Here is an 18,493-nt window from a genome sequence, read left to right on the forward strand (position 1 = left end):
GAGAGAGATGGCTCTTTTCCAAATTAACAGAAAATCCGTGAGCCGCTAGTGTTTCCACCGTCAGACGAATATCTAAAACAGCTTGCTGCATGGAGGGGGACAATAAAAGAATATCATCTAAGTAACACAGGAGACGGACTGAACGGATACGGAGTTGAGCCGCCAAGGCAGCCAACACCTTTGTAAAGGTGCGGGGGGCCGAAGAGAGGCCAAACGGGAGAGCCCTATATTGGTAGTGAACACCGTCATAGTAAAACCGTAAAAAATGTCTATGGGAAGGGAGGATAGGGATATGAAGGTAGGCCTCGGTTAGGTCAATGGAGGAGAGGAGATCGCCCCTCCGAACACCATCCAAAATTGATTTCAATGATTGCATTTTAAATTTTCTATACACAACGTATCTGTTTAAACGTTTGAGGTCCAAAATGGGACGCCACCCCCCCGATGATTTGGGGACGAGAAACACCCGTGAATAGAAACCCAAACCCTCTTGACCGGGAGGCACAGGTTGGATAGCCCTGATGGTCAGGAGATGCTGAACCGATGAATCCATAAGGGACTTCTTACGTGGATTACGAGAGATCGGACAGCGGACAAAGGTGAGAGGGGGTGGGGCAACAAATTCAATGGCCAAACCGGATCTTAAGGTGGCGTGGACCCACTTGTCCGAGGTGGACTCTTCCCAGACAGAGGCAAAGAGACCCAACCTACCTCCAATGGGAGGATTCAAAGAGCAATCAGCGACGGCGACGGGCGAAGCGACCTCCTCCCCCTCGAAAGGGCCGTTTAAAGTTAAAGGGACGACCTCTAAAGGATCTATCGGAGGAACCCCTCTGCCTGCTGAAAGACCCATCTCTTCTAAAGGTGGGAAAGGGAGAAAAAGAAGAGGAGGACCCCGCGTCCGCACCTCTGGAGTAAGCACGAGAAGGGTAGGGTGAGAAACGGGGAGCTCCTCTCCGGAAAACAGCCGCTAAAACCTTCTTTTTGTCCCTGGTTTCTGTGAGGAAGGGATCTAAAGCGTCCCCAAAAAGCTTAGAGCCTTTAAAGGGAACCGAGGCCAAACGCCACTTATGTCTGGCATCTGCTTGATAGTGATGTAGATACAACAAACGCCTAGCAGAGACTGTTGAAGCTAGAGATTTCGCTGAAAACTTTGCAGCGTTGAGAGTAGAATCGGCTGAAAACTGTACGGCGGCCACGATTTTATTCAGGTCCTGTCTGATACGAGGATCCACAGGGGCAAGTTTATCCTGTAACTGACGTAGCCAAAGCAACGTTGTTCTATTAAAGAAGGATGCTGTAGTGGTAGCTTTAATCGCCCAGGAGGAGCTTTGAAAGGCCTTTTGAAGAACCTGATCAGATCTGTGTTCATCCGGACGGAGACCTTCGTCCGGCTCGCCTGGAACATTGGAATTAGGGAGGAGAGCTGCAACCGGGGCATCCACTGAAGGAATTTGAAGAAGAGCCTCCAAATCCGAGGAAACTTGGAAGTTTCTCTTGTCATTAGCCGAAGGAAGGGGAGCAGAAGCCGGAGATTCCCACTGTCGTTTAACAACATCCAGAAAGAGAGGGGGGGTAGGAACGGATGTTATAGGCCTAGCTGGTTCCGCGAACATAGGGTCCAGAGGCCCAGAGGAAGATGAGGTGGGTACCGGATCCGCATTCGGAGATGATAAACGGGCCGTATTGACAGCCTTGAAGAGTAACGATTTGAACAAGGCTTGAGGAAAGAGACCTGTGAAGGCAGGTTGATCCGGGGGAAGGTTCTCATCCTCCGACAGGTCAGAATCAGGATCCCCCTCATCAATGAAGACTGAAGGGTGGCTGTAATGGGAAGAAGTAGGAGAAGCTGAGCGAACAGAATGTGAACCTCCCTCGTCACTGCGACCAGCCGAACAGGGGGAAGTCTCTCTCACCGAACCGTGTCGACTGGATAGGCCCGAACGGGCGGCCAAGGACCGTTGAACCGCCGCCTCGATCATTTGTTGCAATTGATCTGGACGAATGGAAGGATCCAAGGAGGGAGCAGGAACAGGGTCAGATGAAGGAGCCTCCTGTGCTATTGTTGAATCAGTCACCGGATGATGAGAAACTGAGTCAGGACCCCACAAATTTTCCTCGGAAATAGTCACTGGACAATCTTGCAGCGAAAGCTGATCAGGAGAAGGCGAATGAGCGGTAACTGGAGGTTGATTAGAAGAGGCAGGAGGTTGAAGGGTGGATGGAGACAACTGGGCACATGCTTTGTCACATAACCTGGTTAAGACCTTGTCTCTGCGTTGTTCCACTTTGGAAGCAGAGGATGACACGTCACGAGTGGCAGACTTGTGATGAGAACGTGAAGATGGAGAAGTTCTAGAATGAGATCTAGAATCTTCTATGGCAGAATGCTGGGTAACAGACGTAGAGTCTGATTGGCCAACTTTACCTGCACTGGCCTTACGGCCGTGCTTAGACTTGGAAAGGGCCTTAGGCATGGTAATCCACAAACAGGAATGAACCCCTCACACACCGACGTGTCTCACTTATCAACACTGAATAGATAAGAGGGAGCGAGAGAAACTCCACACTAGAAGGCCCCGAGTAAACTGACACAAACTGATATCAACCAGGCCAGAGAATCAAATGGGGAGCGTAGCAACTCCACAACCAGGAAAAAGTGTGGGAGGGGATGGGCCTGTAGGAGTGTCTCAAGAGGGCGAAAATTAATCACTCCAGTCAATGGACAAATCAAGGCCACAGTCCTGTGACCGTTATAAAATGTGACAACAAGCGGGGGCGCGAAGCTCCACCAAACTGAAGTGACAGACAGCGCCCCAAAGCACAAAGGCTGAATAAAGAAGGGGGCGTGAAGCTCCACTGGGCAGAATTGAAGTCCACCGGTCAAAGCCTCTGAAATAATGAGGGGGGGGAAGGGGGGCGCGAAACCCCTCAACTGCAGAAGGCAGCCAGCGATCCGATCAACTAAGCGAAGTGGCCACGAGGTAATTTCACAATCGCCGTAAATGCTAACCGCAGTAGCGCAGAGTTGGGGGCGCGAGGCTCCTCAGTAGAACAATTAGGCTCGCCACTCTTCAATATTAAATTTAATTTGGCCACAGAAAGAGCGTTCCGGCAGGAAAGAGGCAAATAAAACGCTAAAGTGCTGCTCTCCCCCCCCACCGTTTGAAATAAGTTCTCCAAAATGGCGGGCGCCACTGATTGAAAGCCCGCCGAAACAGCCGATTGTAATAGGAGGCCAGCAAAGGAATTAACGGAGGGAATGAGGAGATCCCGAAGGGAGACTGTCCCACGCAGATCGATTTACTGGAGAAAGGATCTCTTATGAGGGAATAGAGGGAGAGGAATCCCACGCCCCTGGCAGGGCCAGGGGAGGCCGATGTAAACGAGGCCTTAACGAGGCCTCTCGTCGTACTCACGAAACCTTCAAACTCGATGTCAGAACAGTCCAGGTCAGCCGAAAATGCAGGAAAAAAACCCAAATCGAATCACAAGAGAGAAGTCAAGCAGTCCAAGTCAAGAAAAACCGAAAATTCCAACACGAAAGAGATAAAAAAGGATTTTTATCAGAGAGCAGTCCCACACACCAGCCAGCGCTGAAGGACTGAGCCAAAAGCTGGCCTGCCCGGCAACAGGGGCGGGACTAAGAATAATTGGCAGGCTCAGTCCTTCAAGCTGATTGGATGGGCACTACCCACGCTGGCTGCTGTCTCCACTCTCAATGGAGAAAGGGCTAGTGCTGCTGGTCCGCTTGCCGATCTCCCCTCCTTTCTTCTTGCCGGCCTGTCTGCGATCTCGCTGTCACTCCTCCTCCTCTCTTTCAATCGCCGCTTTTTTCCCTCTTTGAGCCCTTCCACTCCGATCCAGCCAGCAGTGCTTTATTCGCTCTTCCGATACCGATCGCGCTCTGGGGTGAGTGGTTACTGATGCTCTTCTCTCTCTTCCCGGAATCTTTGCTTCCCCTCTCGTTGGCTATCGTGGCTTCGGGTCTGCCATTAAGAGGCAGACGCGCCCCGTTGGTTTGACAGCGGGAATCGGTCGCGCCGGGTGGGTTTGCACACCGCCACTCGACTCACCGAAGCCCCACTATAGTCCGCGAAGCCCTCCGAGCTTCCACGCCTCGAACGGTCCCCAAAACGTTGCGTTAGGTGGCAGTGGGAGAGAGCAAGCACTCTCACCACGCCATGACACCACGCATCACCAACCCTACATTTAGCAGATTTTACATTTAGCATTTTAATCCAGACTTCACCCCAATTTAGCAGACAGTCTAACCTCATTTAGTGGATAAGTCTCCTAGATCTGAATTCAGTGCAGATATAATTTACTTTATTACATAATTTTGCTTGTTATGTCATGTTATGTTATGTTACGTTGTGCAAGTGATACACATTGAAATATAAAGGACATTCACATTTAACAAATATTACCTCCTCCTCAAGCTTTTACTGTATTCCCCATTCTCTTTTTTTTATTTCCCATTTTATCTAATTTTACTTGGGAGACTGGAAAATAATTTATTTATTTACTTATTTATTTATTTACAAATATTTATATGCTGCCCTTCTCCCAAAGGACTCAGGGCGGCGAACACAGGTTAAAAAACATACAATAATAAAGGAAAATCCTAATTAAAAACCAATTAAAACAGGGACAAATAAATAATAAAATCCAAGAATCAGAATTGATCAAGGACTGTCTTATGTTGCACAATCAAAAGAATAATTTGTGACATTATTTTTCCAATACATTGAACCTTCATCTTTAAATTCTTTGGTTCTAGAATGCTAGTGTTTGTATAGTCAAAATGAGATCCGCCAAAGACAAGAACTTCCTAGCTGGCTTTTAAATAGGTTGATAGAAAGTACAAGTAGAATAGCAGATCATATGGCTTGGGAATGTGCTTGGTGACAGAAAGTTAGAATAGTATGTGGAAATTTATTTATTTTATATCCCAACTTGTGTGCAAATGCTTAGGGCAATGTGTAATGGAGCATCTTGAAAATCAATAGTTAACGATGAATATAGCATTCCAAAGTGCAATATTTTATTGCAGATTTAATGTGATTTTAATCTATAGCAACATGTCTGTGGTTTTATGTATATTCAGAGTTATTTTCAAAAGCAATTGCCAAGTGAGTGACCAAACACTTTGCTTTGCAGTCCTGGGGAGCATCTACTTACAGTTGATACAGTACACTATAACCTGTAGAATTAGGTATTTTTAGCAAATGAAGGTGCAGAAATAGCTAAAAACATTAAAATATATGTTTAAAGAGAGAAAAGGCACATTTTAATGCTGTAGTGAACAAATTCTGTTGTATTCTTGTTTTACTTCTTTGCAAATGCTACAAAGTGCAAAATAAAAAAGAATTTGCGCTTAAGGTAATGCCTTTTCAACCAAAAGTCTGATTAAGAGTGGCAAACGTTTTGTCTCTTACTATTTAAGTGTACTTACTGGCCTTTCTTTGATCATTTAGTTCAATAATAATTGTGACATTCTATTCAATGCAGAATATGAGCAAAGCGATGAACAGCTCCATCATGAAATATCTCAGGTGAGTGGAATGTGTCTTCTGTCCTGAAATAGTTGTGATTTACCTGTTTTGTGTAACTTGGTTCTTGGGTGAATTTCTTTCCACAAGAAAAGCCAGAATCATTCTGATTATTATGAAATGATTGTGTGATAAAAAGTACCACCTCTCCTTACACATGTGAGCTGGGTTCACTACCAAACCTACCCATTGCCCACCTCATTCACCCTTATATATGAACTAATTAAAGTACCCTTATAGTGAAATATTCCCAACAAGCAGGATTGACCCTGAATGCTGACAGGAAAAAATCAGACAGGAGCCAGAGGCCCAGTAAACCATATGGTTTATATTTATCTCATCTCAACTTTAGTATAGCTGACATGCTACCTAGTAATACAGGATAAATAAAGAGAAGGCCTTCCAGATGGGATTTTCAAAAGCATTCCAGTATCATGCTGTAATTTACACTGGGTCTGCCTTTTTCTTTGTCTTGTCTTTGAAATATAATAGGTCAAAGATATATAAGCTCTGATTCTGTTTTTGCCCAAGGCTACTTTGTAAGCTGCAAGTGTTGTGCTGGAAGCCCAGTGTACACAGGATTTTTTGTTTGTTTGCAGGCTTAATACATTTATGTTGCAGCTTCAAAGTGCTTTGGTTGCTTTAAAGGAGCCAGGTTTTCGACACCTGGCAAATCATCATTTAAAAGACATGATTTATCTGAGTCCTGATGTAGGAATGAGGAAAGCCTGTACCATTATAAATTTATCCTCGGGCTATAAAACATCCTCACTCTCCATTCTTCCCATTAGACTGTCAGTTGAAATGTCTTAACTGAAATGGATGTTTAGTAAAGTATATCCTTGCAGCTGTGTGGTTGTCAAGAACAGGCCCAGGTTTTCAAAGTCCTGCATGCCAAAATGGTGAGGGGGAAAAACTTAAGCAAAAACATTTTCTATAAATTTGTTTAGAAATTTTTACACGGCCATAAATTTTAAATACCTAAACCTAGGTTTCTAACAACAATTCACCAAAAATATACAATAAAACCTCAAAACACAAATACAAACTAAGTTAAAAATAACCGTAATATCATAGCCTGAAGAAACTCACAATGCAGCTGTATATCTACGATGGGCACAACTAACATCCCAGCAACTGAGGGAAGACCCAGGTCCTTCCAGAACACCTGGAATGTTGGGATATTTCTGATCTTGAGGAAATTATTATGCATGACAGGCACTACAACAGAATGGGCACGTCTCCTACGTCCCATCAGATGACGTTTAATAGGTGGGACGTGGAGCATGGCCACTTTATCAGATCGGGTTGGAAAACTGAAACCTTTGGGGAGGTGCAGTTCCACAAGTCCTTTAATTCTGTGCCATGCAAGGCTTTGAAGGAAATAACTACCTTATTTTTCGGACTATAAGACACACCGGTGTATAAGACGCACCAAGATTTCGAAGAGGTAAGGAAGAAAAAAAAAGTTTTTGCCCTCCCTAGCCCCCAGGAGCACTCTGCAGGCCTCCCAAACCCTCTATGCGCCCCACTTTTGTGAAAAATGGGCCCATTATTCACCTGTTTTTTGCAAAAACTGCATTTTTGCCCTCCCCAGCCCACAGGAGCACTCTGCAGGCCTCCCAAAGCCTTTGCACGCCCCATTTTTGTGAAAAACGGGACAGTTTTTCGCAAAAACAGGACGTGCGGGGCGGGGCTTCGGGAGGCCGAAAATGGCTGTATTCAGTGTATAAGACGCATCAACATTTCCACCGTCTTTTAGGAGGGAAAAAAGTGTGTCTTATACTCCAAAAAGTATGGTACAGTGAATTATATCCAGAATTGTACCAGGGCCCAGTGTAGCACCCACAATAGCAGGGAAATACAGGAATAATACAAACTGCATCCAATGCACTCAGAATTGGATATGCTGCTGCATATGGATCAGTTGAAGCTTCTGGACATTTTTCAAGGATATAACTGTAGAAAATATTGCAGTAATCCAATTGGGAAGTGACTAAGGCATGAGTGATCACTGGCAGCCTTTCTTGGACTAGAATGGGGGTACAAGATGATTTAAAAATAAACGAATGGATCTTTGTCTTGATTTGATGAATAATGAGCAGACTTCCTCTTATGGACTGAAATTTTTCAATCTAACCTCCAAACACTCATCTCATGGAACAACGAAAGAATAAGATAGGGAAAAGATGGAGAAGAAATGCCTTTTGCACAAGCAGAAGAGTTTATGTTGAAATAATAGGCTGCTTTTTTCAGATGCTGAAACTTTTACTGATAAATTTTGATGGGAAAGTTGGTGAATTTGTTTGTGAATATAGTTCTCTTTGAAGCATATGATTCCACATCCTCGCAAATCCATTTATGATTTTTCTAATCTTCACCAAACAAACACCAAACTAGATTCACCAAATTACATTCAAGTTTCAATTTTTAGAAATAGATGTATGTATTTGTATTTGTATTCTTTATGCCCACAGTACAAAACCTACCAGCAAATTGCTGGTTCACAATTATAACATCTCATATTTATTGAATATCAGAAGAAACTATCAAATGGCTTTTCATAATGTCTTTTAAGATATTTGCTAGGAAAACCTTACAGTTATAAACCATTTGCTTCTTCTTTGTCCTAGGCAAATGTAATTTGCATAGTATATGCAGTTAACAACAAGAATTCAATTGATAAGGTATGAGGAAAGCACTTTTTATTTTGTCCAGATATTATAACATATTTCTTGACCTTGAATATGTTTGCTTTGCCATTTTGAAAAATATGATGAATTTGTCTTAATTTTCTATCAATCCAAATGGATCTTTTCTTATTTAGTTCTAAAAGGTGTGGCAGAATTGCTTTGTTTTCTTAATAGACGAAGTGTGGCCCTTTCACTTGCAATCGTCTAATGAAAAGGCATACTTTGCTGTTTTTTAAATTTAACATATTGAATGATCCAAATGAAAAACCTAGGGATCACATCTTTAAAAGAATTTAAATAAAGTTTAAATGCCATGGAATACAATTTTTTCAGTTTGAGTAGAACAGACTATATCGTATGTAGCTTATGATTGAATTGTGGAGTCCTTGATGCTCTCTGAATTTGGTTATTTGTTTCCAGATGTTTCATTACCCTATTAGGTAACATCATCAATGCTAACATCAAGACCAGTGTGAGGTTTGGTCCCTTTATACACACAGTAATTTGCCCTGCCAGTGTTGATGGTGACATAGTTCCTTAATTAGACATTGTTTTCTGCTTGATTGTCTGAATGTCTTGATTAATCCCTGCTTATCTGGATATTGGCTGTTGGAGAGTAATATGTCCTGGGTTTTTTTGGTCTCCTTAGCTTTTTGTTGTCTCTTTTAAATGGTGTGCAAATATGGTTTATTTCTATGTGTCTATTAATGGCTGATTGTCTGAATTCCCTAGCATTTTTGAATTTGGCTGAACACCAAGCAAACCTGAGAAACAAGAAAAACATTGAAGGAACTACTAAGGAGAAAACTACATTTCCACCAATACTGGCAGAGCAAGCTAATGTATATAAACAGGGAGCAAATCCCACACTCATTAGCATGATGATGTTATCTAGTTGGATAATGAAACATCTGCAGCAAACAGTGAATCTTAAGAGAGCACCAAGAATTCCAGAGTGTTTTTAGTTTCTTTGATGCAATCTTCTGATATTTCTTTTAGAATAACTTATCTATATTATTAGTGTGGATACATTAATATTTAGGCATGGAATTAAAAAGTAGTTTTCATTCAGTGGATGTTGCATGAGGTAATTGTGTTAGAATCTGGGGAAAATGATTGTACTATTAGTGGATATCAGTGAGGACAATGTGCAGTTCCTACATAGCAGATTATGTATTTTCTGGGCATATAGTTATGCCGAATGGGATTTTTGTTTTATTTTTACCCACTTCATTTAACACTAGAATTTATCACTTCACAATTATTAGTGAAGGAAAGCAAACTTAATTTTTGTAACTGCATAAGGATTACCTTGTAGTGCCTATTTGTTCAAACCCGTTGCACTTTCACTCTTCTTCAAATGAATTTAAGCATTCAGAAAACTATTAGCAAAATAGAAATATATACTTGAATGAACAGTGTAGCTTAACTTTTAAAAGTGAATATTGATTTATTGCTTTAGGTAACAAGCCGATGGATCCCTCTCATCAATGAAAGAACAGACAAAGACAGCAGGTGCACATTAAGATCTGTTTTAAGCTCAAATAGTTAAATATTTTATTTTATTTATTTTTATTTATTTATTATATTTCTATACCGCCTTTCTCCCGTAGGACTCAAGGCGGTGTACAGTCAAGAAAAATATAGATACACAAACATCATAAAATTCCTAATTAAAATTATTACTTAGTTTGGTCAATTAAATAAAACCCAGAATTAGATAACATTTTAAAAAAAAAAAATCATTCACATGTTCATATGTTTAGCCCTGCCTGTTGAAACATCAGGGTCTTGAGGGCACGGCGGAAAGCACAGAGATCAGGGATATTCCGTATCTCCGGGGGCAGTTCATTCCAAAGGGTTGGAGCCCCCACAGAGAAGGCCCTCCCCCTGGGAGTCGCCAGTTGGCATATTAAATATTGAGATTGAGACTCCAATTATAATTACATTTTAGAGGAAGATTATTGATAAGCTCAAAGTACATTTCCTGAGCTTTTCATTAGCTTGCTTGCTACTGCACTATTGGGAATTGCTTAGATTTCTGGAACTGAAGTTTAAAAAATAATTGTATTTATTTTATGTTAGATTTATATCTAGCTTTTCATCCAGGAGTTTTAAGTAGTGTACCTAGCATTCTCCTGTAATTTTCCTCACAACCATAAAACTGTGAAGTTGATTGGGCTGACAAAGAATGACCCAGAGTTATCCAGTGAGCTTCCATGGTTATGGGAGGACTTTAATTCAGCTCTCCAGTCAAGTCCAACAGCACTAATAATCATTATGCTCCACTGGCTGTGATAGTTTGCACATGGTTTGAAAACAGTATGGGAATTTGGGTAATTCAGTGAATATATATGTGTGTGTGTGTGTGTGTGTGTGTGTGTGTAGTCTAATCCAGGTGATAATCTTAAATTTAAATAAATTTAAACTACCAGTATTAGATGCTAAAGTTACATTTGAAACATAATTGAAATGCTGTGTGGCATTTTTTTATACGGTATAAGGTATTTACATTCATAGACACTCCCTAGCCCTTCAAGGAAGCCAGAATTCATTATTGTATTGAACTGTGATTTTCATGTAAGGGAAAACCACTCCTCATATTTTAATGAACAAATGTATTGTGCATAATTAACTTAGATTAACATAATTTTTATCCTAGCCATGTTTGTTTTTCGAAATGTATTCCTTGCTGTGGTAGTGAAAGATTCAAACCAGCCATATAACCAATTTGTTAGTTAAAACTATTGTGTTTTATGGCCAAAGAAACCAGAATTTTCAATTTCACATATTTATTTATTTATTGGCTGTCCATCTTATCACAGGTTAACTCTGGCCATCTTACGGTATTAAAGGGATAAAACTGCATGTGGTTGATTTGAGAGATGTTCCTATCACTTCAGAAATTATCTCCCCTTACTATGGTATAATATTGGGGCTAGAATTTGAATACCAATTTGAACAGCAAATAATAGTTTTTCTTGCTGTATGCTTATGAGCTATCTAATATTTTTCAGTGTGAGAACTTCTAATTTTTTCTTCAGGCTTCCGCTTATATTGGTTGGAAACAAGTCAGACCTGGTTGAGTACAGTAGCATGGAAACCATCCTTCCCATCATGAACCAGTACACAGAGATTGAAACTTGTGTAGAGGTATTAAAAAAACCATGTTTGTGGCTATTCATAGTTATTTCATGGAAATCAGAATTCTAGTTTTAAATAAATCTAGGATTGCAGTAGTAGAGGGAAGCACCTGCTGTACCAGCTGGGGGAATAAGGGATTGTTGGGAGGTTGTGTCACTCCTGTCCTAGAAAATACCAAGAGAACAGCTTGGCTTTGGCTACAGGTAGTCCTCGACTTACAACAGTTCATTTAGTGACAGTGCAAATTTACGATGACAACTGAAAAAAGTGACTTATGACCATTTTTCACAGTTATGACCTTTGCAGCATCCTGATGATCATATGATCAAAATTCAGATGCTTGGCAACTGGTTCATATTTATGTTAGTTACAGTGTCCCAAGTCAGGGGATCCCCTTTTGCAACCTTCTGACAAGTAAAGTCAATGGGGGAAGCCAGATTCACTTCACAACTAATCAACTGCAGTGATTCACTTAACAAGTGTGTTAAGAAAGGTTTTAAAATAGGGCAACACTCACTTAACAAATGTCTCGCTTAACTACAGAAATTTTGGGCTCAGTTGTGACCGTAAGTCGAGGACTACCTGTATTGATCAGAAAAAGGGGCAGATACAGGGAGCTCCTTTTTCCCAGAATGAGAACTGCTTTGGCTAGTAGTTTTTTCATGGAATATTGAATTGTGTAGAAGTACATTCTGTTTTCTGTACAAATCAGTTGAACTGAGTTTTACTTTTTTATCACTAGCAAGAGCAAAAAAAGAAATCTGTTCACAACTGAATACAAATACCATTTTTACTGACCATTCCTCTTTTTTTTAATGTCTTTCTAGATTTTAAATCAGGAGGTTTTTTTAAAACGTAAACTGCTTTGGGGAAGAGTATTTGTTTGGAATTTAGATTAAAATATAATTAAAAGAAATAGTAATGTAACTGGTTTTACTGCCCAGGTATTCTGAAATCATTTTCCATTTTAATTAATTTCAAGGATTTGCATCTAAAAATAAAATTGAAGCAGCTAAAAATAAAAATACAACTTTGCATATGGCAAAATGAGGTCAAGATAACAGTAGGCTTCAGAACTAAAACTTTAAGCACTAAATGAGATAAAAAATTGTGATTTGATATTGTACAAAAAATCACTATTCCATAAGCAGAATATGCAAATGCTTGGATGAATAGATTTTCAAATCAATAGCTACATATTAAGCCTTTTTCTTCCATTTTGTGGTAAAGGTTTCAAAACTGTTCTCAATTGTTTTTTCTAGTGCTCAGCAAAGAATTTGAAGAACATATCTGAATTGTTTTATTATGCACAGAAAGCAGTTTTACACCCCACAGGGCCACTCTATTGTCCAGAGGAGAAAGAGGTATATTGATACTTTTCTGCTATAAAATCCATCTCTGTCAATAACTCCCAGTCTTAAAAAAAGAGACACTCAGTATATTTGGGAGTGATCTTTCAGCATATGGTTCTCAGTGTTTTGCGATTTTCTGCTTTATTATCTGCAGATTTTTTTGAAGAAAAAAAATCCAAGGTGGAAACGTGAATGCTGTTTAAGGTAGAGAGGTATAGTGGTTGGAATAAGATATACCATTTTAAGAAGATAGAAATATCTTCACCTTTCCATTCTTCTTCTCCAAGTCAGAACATTCCAAATTGATGTGTCACCTATCTTCCTATTTTTAATAATTTCTTCTACTCTCTGGTAGTCTCCTTTCCCAAGTAGACCAAAATGTTATTGAAAATTACAAACTGATATTCTACAAGCCTTCATTATGATGTTGAGCCTCTCTTCTTTACTGTTCCTAAGGATTGCATAACAAGTCAATCTCTTGATCAGTTAAGTTTGTTCTGAAAATCAAGCATAAGCACAAGAATCAATTCACTTTATAGAGTTTAATGTTAAGCGGGCATCCCTGTCGCTTCACAAATGAAAGATCACGTAAGATACATGATTTCCTGATAGCTTTTGACTAGTTCTCTTTGGTCTTATCTAGCAATAGTGATTGTTCCCTAAAATAAGGAAAAGATCCAAAAGATTGACACAGTAGCTGAGTTGGTGCATCATACCGAGCCATTATAAATTTGGTGCTGGTTTAGCACAATGCACATACTTAGCTAATTGTGGTTTATTGAATTATAATTTAGCACGTTGACAAAGATTTCTGTCCCTCTAACTTGTAAAAGCTTACCTAACTTTCTGATTTTCTACAAAATGGGAATAATGAAGTGATAGGATTGATGGCTTTTACTGTAATAGAGAACAAATTATGACAAGCTTGAGCATGAGTTAGAAGTTGTTTTAGGGTCTACTGAAGAAAGAGATTTGCTAGCATTGTGACCACACAGTAGCAATATGCATTGCCTTTCTGGGTGGCAAAGACATACAGGCTCCTTGTGAAGACAGAAGTGGAAAACATCCAATATTCCAACATGATCACTTTACAAATAATTGTGGATAAAAAGTTGAAGAATTGATTGTGTCCTGGATTCTACACTGATTATAGATACAGTATTGTAATGAACATTCCTACAACTCCACTTTTTTCCTGCCAATGTAGATACTTTTCAGCTTGTGCAGCCTAAGTATATTACATTGGCAGAGTGTTTAGGAAGAGTGAGGCCTACTGCTTGCTCACTGGACATTTGAGAAGATGATTCTCAAATCATCTTTGGGACGATAGGATACCTGTAGTCAGAAAGAAGAAGTTGATGATGCTTGCACATTTCAGTAACAATCATTTCAATTATTCTCAGTCTTAGATCATAATTTCTGAGTGATCAATTCCAGGTGATTCTGAATCTAATTGATGCAGCTTCCATTCTTCCAGATTTTTGGTCTTGTTTTTGACTGAAATTGTTGCTGCAGTGTTTGACGTATAGCAGTTTATCAGGATCATATGCCTATTTGGTGTGGGTTGGGGTTTTTTTTGTTTTTTTTTTGCAGATTTAGTGCTCTTGTGTTCTGCTCAGATGCTACCTGAAAAGATGCCTTTTTGTATTGGCTTTATATTTTGGAGGCTAATGCCCAATTTTATTCACTGAAATTAGTACTTGGGAATAATGAAGAACTAAATGTTGGCTAACATTCAAGTTTAATTTGGGAGGATTCAGTGTGTTTATGTCTGAGCTTCATTTGGATTTAAATGTTTGACTTCAAAAGGCATGTAGAAGGAATTATATTATGATTTGAGAATGCTCCAGGATTCAGATCTGCTGTAACAAAGATGATTAAGAGTAGTTTTCATACTCTGGTGTTGATTTAAAAAAAAGGGAGGGGGTAAAAAGTTCCTGTGAATTTTACTCCACTAGTCATTGCCAACTATAGGGGTAGTGCTCATCTCCATTTCAAGGCCATTGAGCCAGTGCTGTCCAAAGACATTTTCATGGTCATGTGGCCAGCATGACATCATGAAGTACTTTACCTTCCCACCCATGTGGTATCTATCAATCTACTCACATTTGCATGTTTTTGAACTGCTAGGTTGGCAGAAACTGGGGTGAGGACTTGAACATGGCACTGAGGACTCGAACATTGGCTGCCGGATTTCTAGCCAATAAGCCCAGTGTCTTAACCACTGAGCCACCGTGCTGCCAATTAATACAATTAATAAAATGTCATTGGGATATATGTCAGCATAGTTTACTAGAATCCAAGTTGGCTATTATAACACACTGTAGGTACAGCTGTTTTATGAAAACTGGAAACTTCCATTTTTTTTTGCAATCTATGGAAGTGAGGAATTTTAACTAAAGCCTACCGTTGGAATTTGTAACATCAATATTGTATCGGTTGAATTACCTCTACATTTGCTTCCTGGCCCATTTCAGATCAATTTTTAAACCTTCACTGGTTTTCTATGTGAGTTTCCTTCCCTCACAAATCAGTCATTTGCTCGGGTGTAGAGAATTTGCACTGTGTCTAAGAATAAAACGAGTGTGAGGCATTCTGACAATTGCATTTAGGCTCCAAAAGTCCACTTCCCATTTAAGGAGGAGGAATTATCTGATTTAACAAGCATTTAGGGCTCAGGCATTTTTTTCAATCCATTGTGCTTTTATTTTCTCCCTGTTATTTATTTTTTTGGGCAGGATTTTTTTTTAACTCATGTTTTCTTTTTCTTTCCTTTTTTTGTATTTTAGGAAGATCATTTTGAATAAATAAAAGTTATGCAAATGTCAAAACAAAATGTACATCTGTCAAACCTATGTCAATATTTATTAACCTGACACTCTGGGCCACAGAGTGTTCCTGTATAATTTGACAGCTTAAATGAATTCTTTTCTGTTTATGTCGACTGTGAATTAAGAATAATCTTAAATGAAAGCAATGGGCTAATTTGGAACTTAATGCTTAATAGATCTCTCACATAATGGTTACCTCTTGTGTTGTGATACTTTGAGCTTGCAGACCTGAGGGATGCATTAATATTGATTCTCATGTTTTAAAGACTCAATGAATGAAGTGTAGCTCTCATAATTAGCTAAGAAATGTGATTTGCAAAAGAGGCTAAATTCATGTCTCTTATTCCTGCATGCTAAATTATGAGTGACATTATGAGGCCAGTTTGGAAAAACCTCCAAACAAAAAAACAATCAAAACCACCTTAAACTGAATGTAACCTACAAAATGTGACTTTTAAATTTTTATTTCAGGATAGGTAAAATATTACAGGGACAATGGGGTAGGGAGGACTCATTTCAGAATTGAAATCCAAAGCCTTGTACGGTTTTAAATATTACAAGCACAGAATTTTGGGTTGTGAAAACTGAGCTGTTACTATTATTGAAACTTATTTTTATTGTACATGCATACTTCCCTTTCTTTCCACTCACACAGCTTCTTGCGAATCTGGATTGGGACTTTGTCAGCCACCCAGTACTATGGAATACCATTAACCCGACCTTTTCTGTGTTCGTCTGTATTGTGACCTTGTTAACCAATCCAGTACATTAGCAGATTGAACCCATAAGTGATCCATTCAGCAAAATTATTACCATGCTTGACCCCAGATTGGATTATAAGATCCTCTGTGTTTGCTTGGATATATCTATCAAATACAATGCCAGATTGGCCCCTAAGATATCTTAGCTATTTATTTCAATCACAGGTTTCATTGTCCCAGCCATGACCAGTATACAAACTTCTAGGAGTAAAGATTAAGAATCAGATCAGGTTTGCTTTATACTTTTTTTCTCCCTTTAAAACTTGTCGGTAGATTACATAATATTGTTTTTACCACATCACACTCAGCAGATCTGTCTGCAATTGTGGGAATCATTTGTCAACACTATGAAAAAATAATCAGATTTAGGAGGACTGATCTACAACATGTAAGCAAAAACGTCTATGGGTGTTTTGGAAGAGATGGGAAGGTAGCATGTGTGAGAATATTGGTTGATTGTGTCTTGTGAAAACTGTAAAGTTTTTAGATTGAAACAAAATATGGCAGGGAAATAAAATGCAGTAATCCCCATTCCTTGGTTCACCTAAATCCGTAGATGAAACCTGCCTGTATAAAAGCCTTAACTCGGATCTTCCGAATTTCTGATCAAGATAATGATGGCACCCTGAATGATGCAGAACTCAACTTCTTTCAGGTATTTCTTCATTTTCTGTTGTGTTTCATCCTGAACTGTTCATTAAATCTCAAAAGAAATACCTCAGTTGAAATAACTGCTGATATTTTAATGTTTTGGCCATGAAGGGTTACTATGCTCACTGTAGAGGACTTTAACTGTAGTGGTAAAGTGGGAGGGAGGCGCTGCAGAAACAGCTGAACCAATTTTTAAGGCTCTTCCAGAAATCCAGGAGGATGGGGGCTGACCTCACCTCCAGTGGGAGAATATACCAAAGGGCGGGGACATTTATGGCTGGACTTCTTTTTTCAGTTCTTCCTAAAGAAAAGCAGGGGAAAATAGCACTGCTCTAAAGAGTCACTCCACCATCTCCATTTTTTGTGCAGAAAGATAAAAGAATAAGATGCCAGAATATAGACACTCTATATTACCAACAGTGCTGTGGATTCTGTATTCAGAACTCTCATGCAAAAAAGTGGTGATGTATCTTCTGATACAGATGCAACTGGCTTATGCGTGACCACATGGCTGGCTAAGAAGCTGCAACATGCTTCTTCTGCACATCTAACCACAGGGCTAGTAGCTTACTCTGCTACTTGTATGAAACTGGGAGTCTAACATGAGACATGGAAGCTGTTTACAGCACACTGAACCTTTGTCAATGAATATTGATTTCAAATATTTCTACTCTCTTTAGAGAATTTGCTTTAACACACCACTGGCATCTCAAGCATTGGAAGATGTAAAGAATGTAGTAAGGAAAAATCTAAGTGATGGAGTTGTTGACAATGGATTAACATTGAAGGGTGAGGACTACATTCTTTTTCATTATTATATGAAATATGGGAAGGGGATCTGATAAATCTGGAAACTAGCAAAAGCCACGACTTGATCTCTATTTATGAATTTGGAAGCCGACAGAACTGCATGGATTTAAATGTGCTATGCTTGTACTTTGGCCTTTCTGTGTAGACCAATAGTTTGGGTATGGAATTGGTTAGGCAACTTATTAACTCATTTTATGTGTAAATTGGAGTACGTAAGTTCTAAATGGATATTTCTTAAGCTCGAAACAATTGGGTCTGTTGATTTGCCTGCATCTGGAAGCGGGCTGGAGGGGTAGTGGTAATTCCTTTTCCACGAGAGAGAGGGCTGCTGATACTTTCGCACTGAAAATATAATCTGGAATGTGCAGTATTCCAGTTTCACAAGGAAAAAAATGATGTGGAGTGTGCTTATGTCTGCCATCAGTAATACTTGTTAGTATCTCTTAAAAACACATTTTCTTGGGTTCATATCCAGATTCTTAAGGAGATGTTTTCAGAAATGATAGCTGGGCCCACATGCTTTGAATCATCTTTTATCCAGAGGGCTGCTCAGCCCTCCTGACAGTGGTCAGCCAGTTTTAAGGAAGCATGATGCTTTCATAGCATTTGGTAGGCTCTTATTTAAAATACACATTTGCGTACCTGGAGCATCTTTGTTGTGTTTTCAATTCTATTCTCTCTCCCTGGCCTGTGTTC

General features: G+C 39.5%; 1 protein-coding gene across 3 annotated transcripts in view; it reads left to right on the forward strand.

The window, feature by feature from the left end:
• Positions 1-18,493, forward strand: part of RHOT1 (ras homolog family member T1) — a 63,273-nt gene that overhangs the window by 21,016 nt on the left and 23,764 nt on the right. For all 3 annotated transcript variants that reach the window (XM_034412520.3, XM_034412522.3, XM_034412518.3), the window contains exons 4-10: positions 5,515-5,558; positions 8,189-8,242; positions 9,711-9,763; positions 11,293-11,401; positions 12,655-12,756; positions 16,893-16,991; positions 17,668-17,776. In XM_034412520.3, coding sequence (XP_034268411.2) covers positions 5,515-5,558; positions 8,189-8,242; positions 9,711-9,763; positions 11,293-11,401; positions 12,655-12,756; positions 16,893-16,991; positions 17,668-17,776 — 570 coding nt within the window. The remainder of the gene's footprint in view (positions 1-5,514; positions 5,559-8,188; positions 8,243-9,710; positions 9,764-11,292; positions 11,402-12,654; positions 12,757-16,892; positions 16,992-17,667; positions 17,777-18,493) is intronic.

The sequence above is a fragment of the Pantherophis guttatus genome, chromosome 2 (assembly GCF_059756535.1).
Source record: "Pantherophis guttatus breed Tessera chromosome 2, ASM5975653v1, whole genome shotgun sequence".
Taxonomy (NCBI): domain Eukaryota; kingdom Metazoa; phylum Chordata; class Lepidosauria; order Squamata; family Colubridae; genus Pantherophis; species Pantherophis guttatus.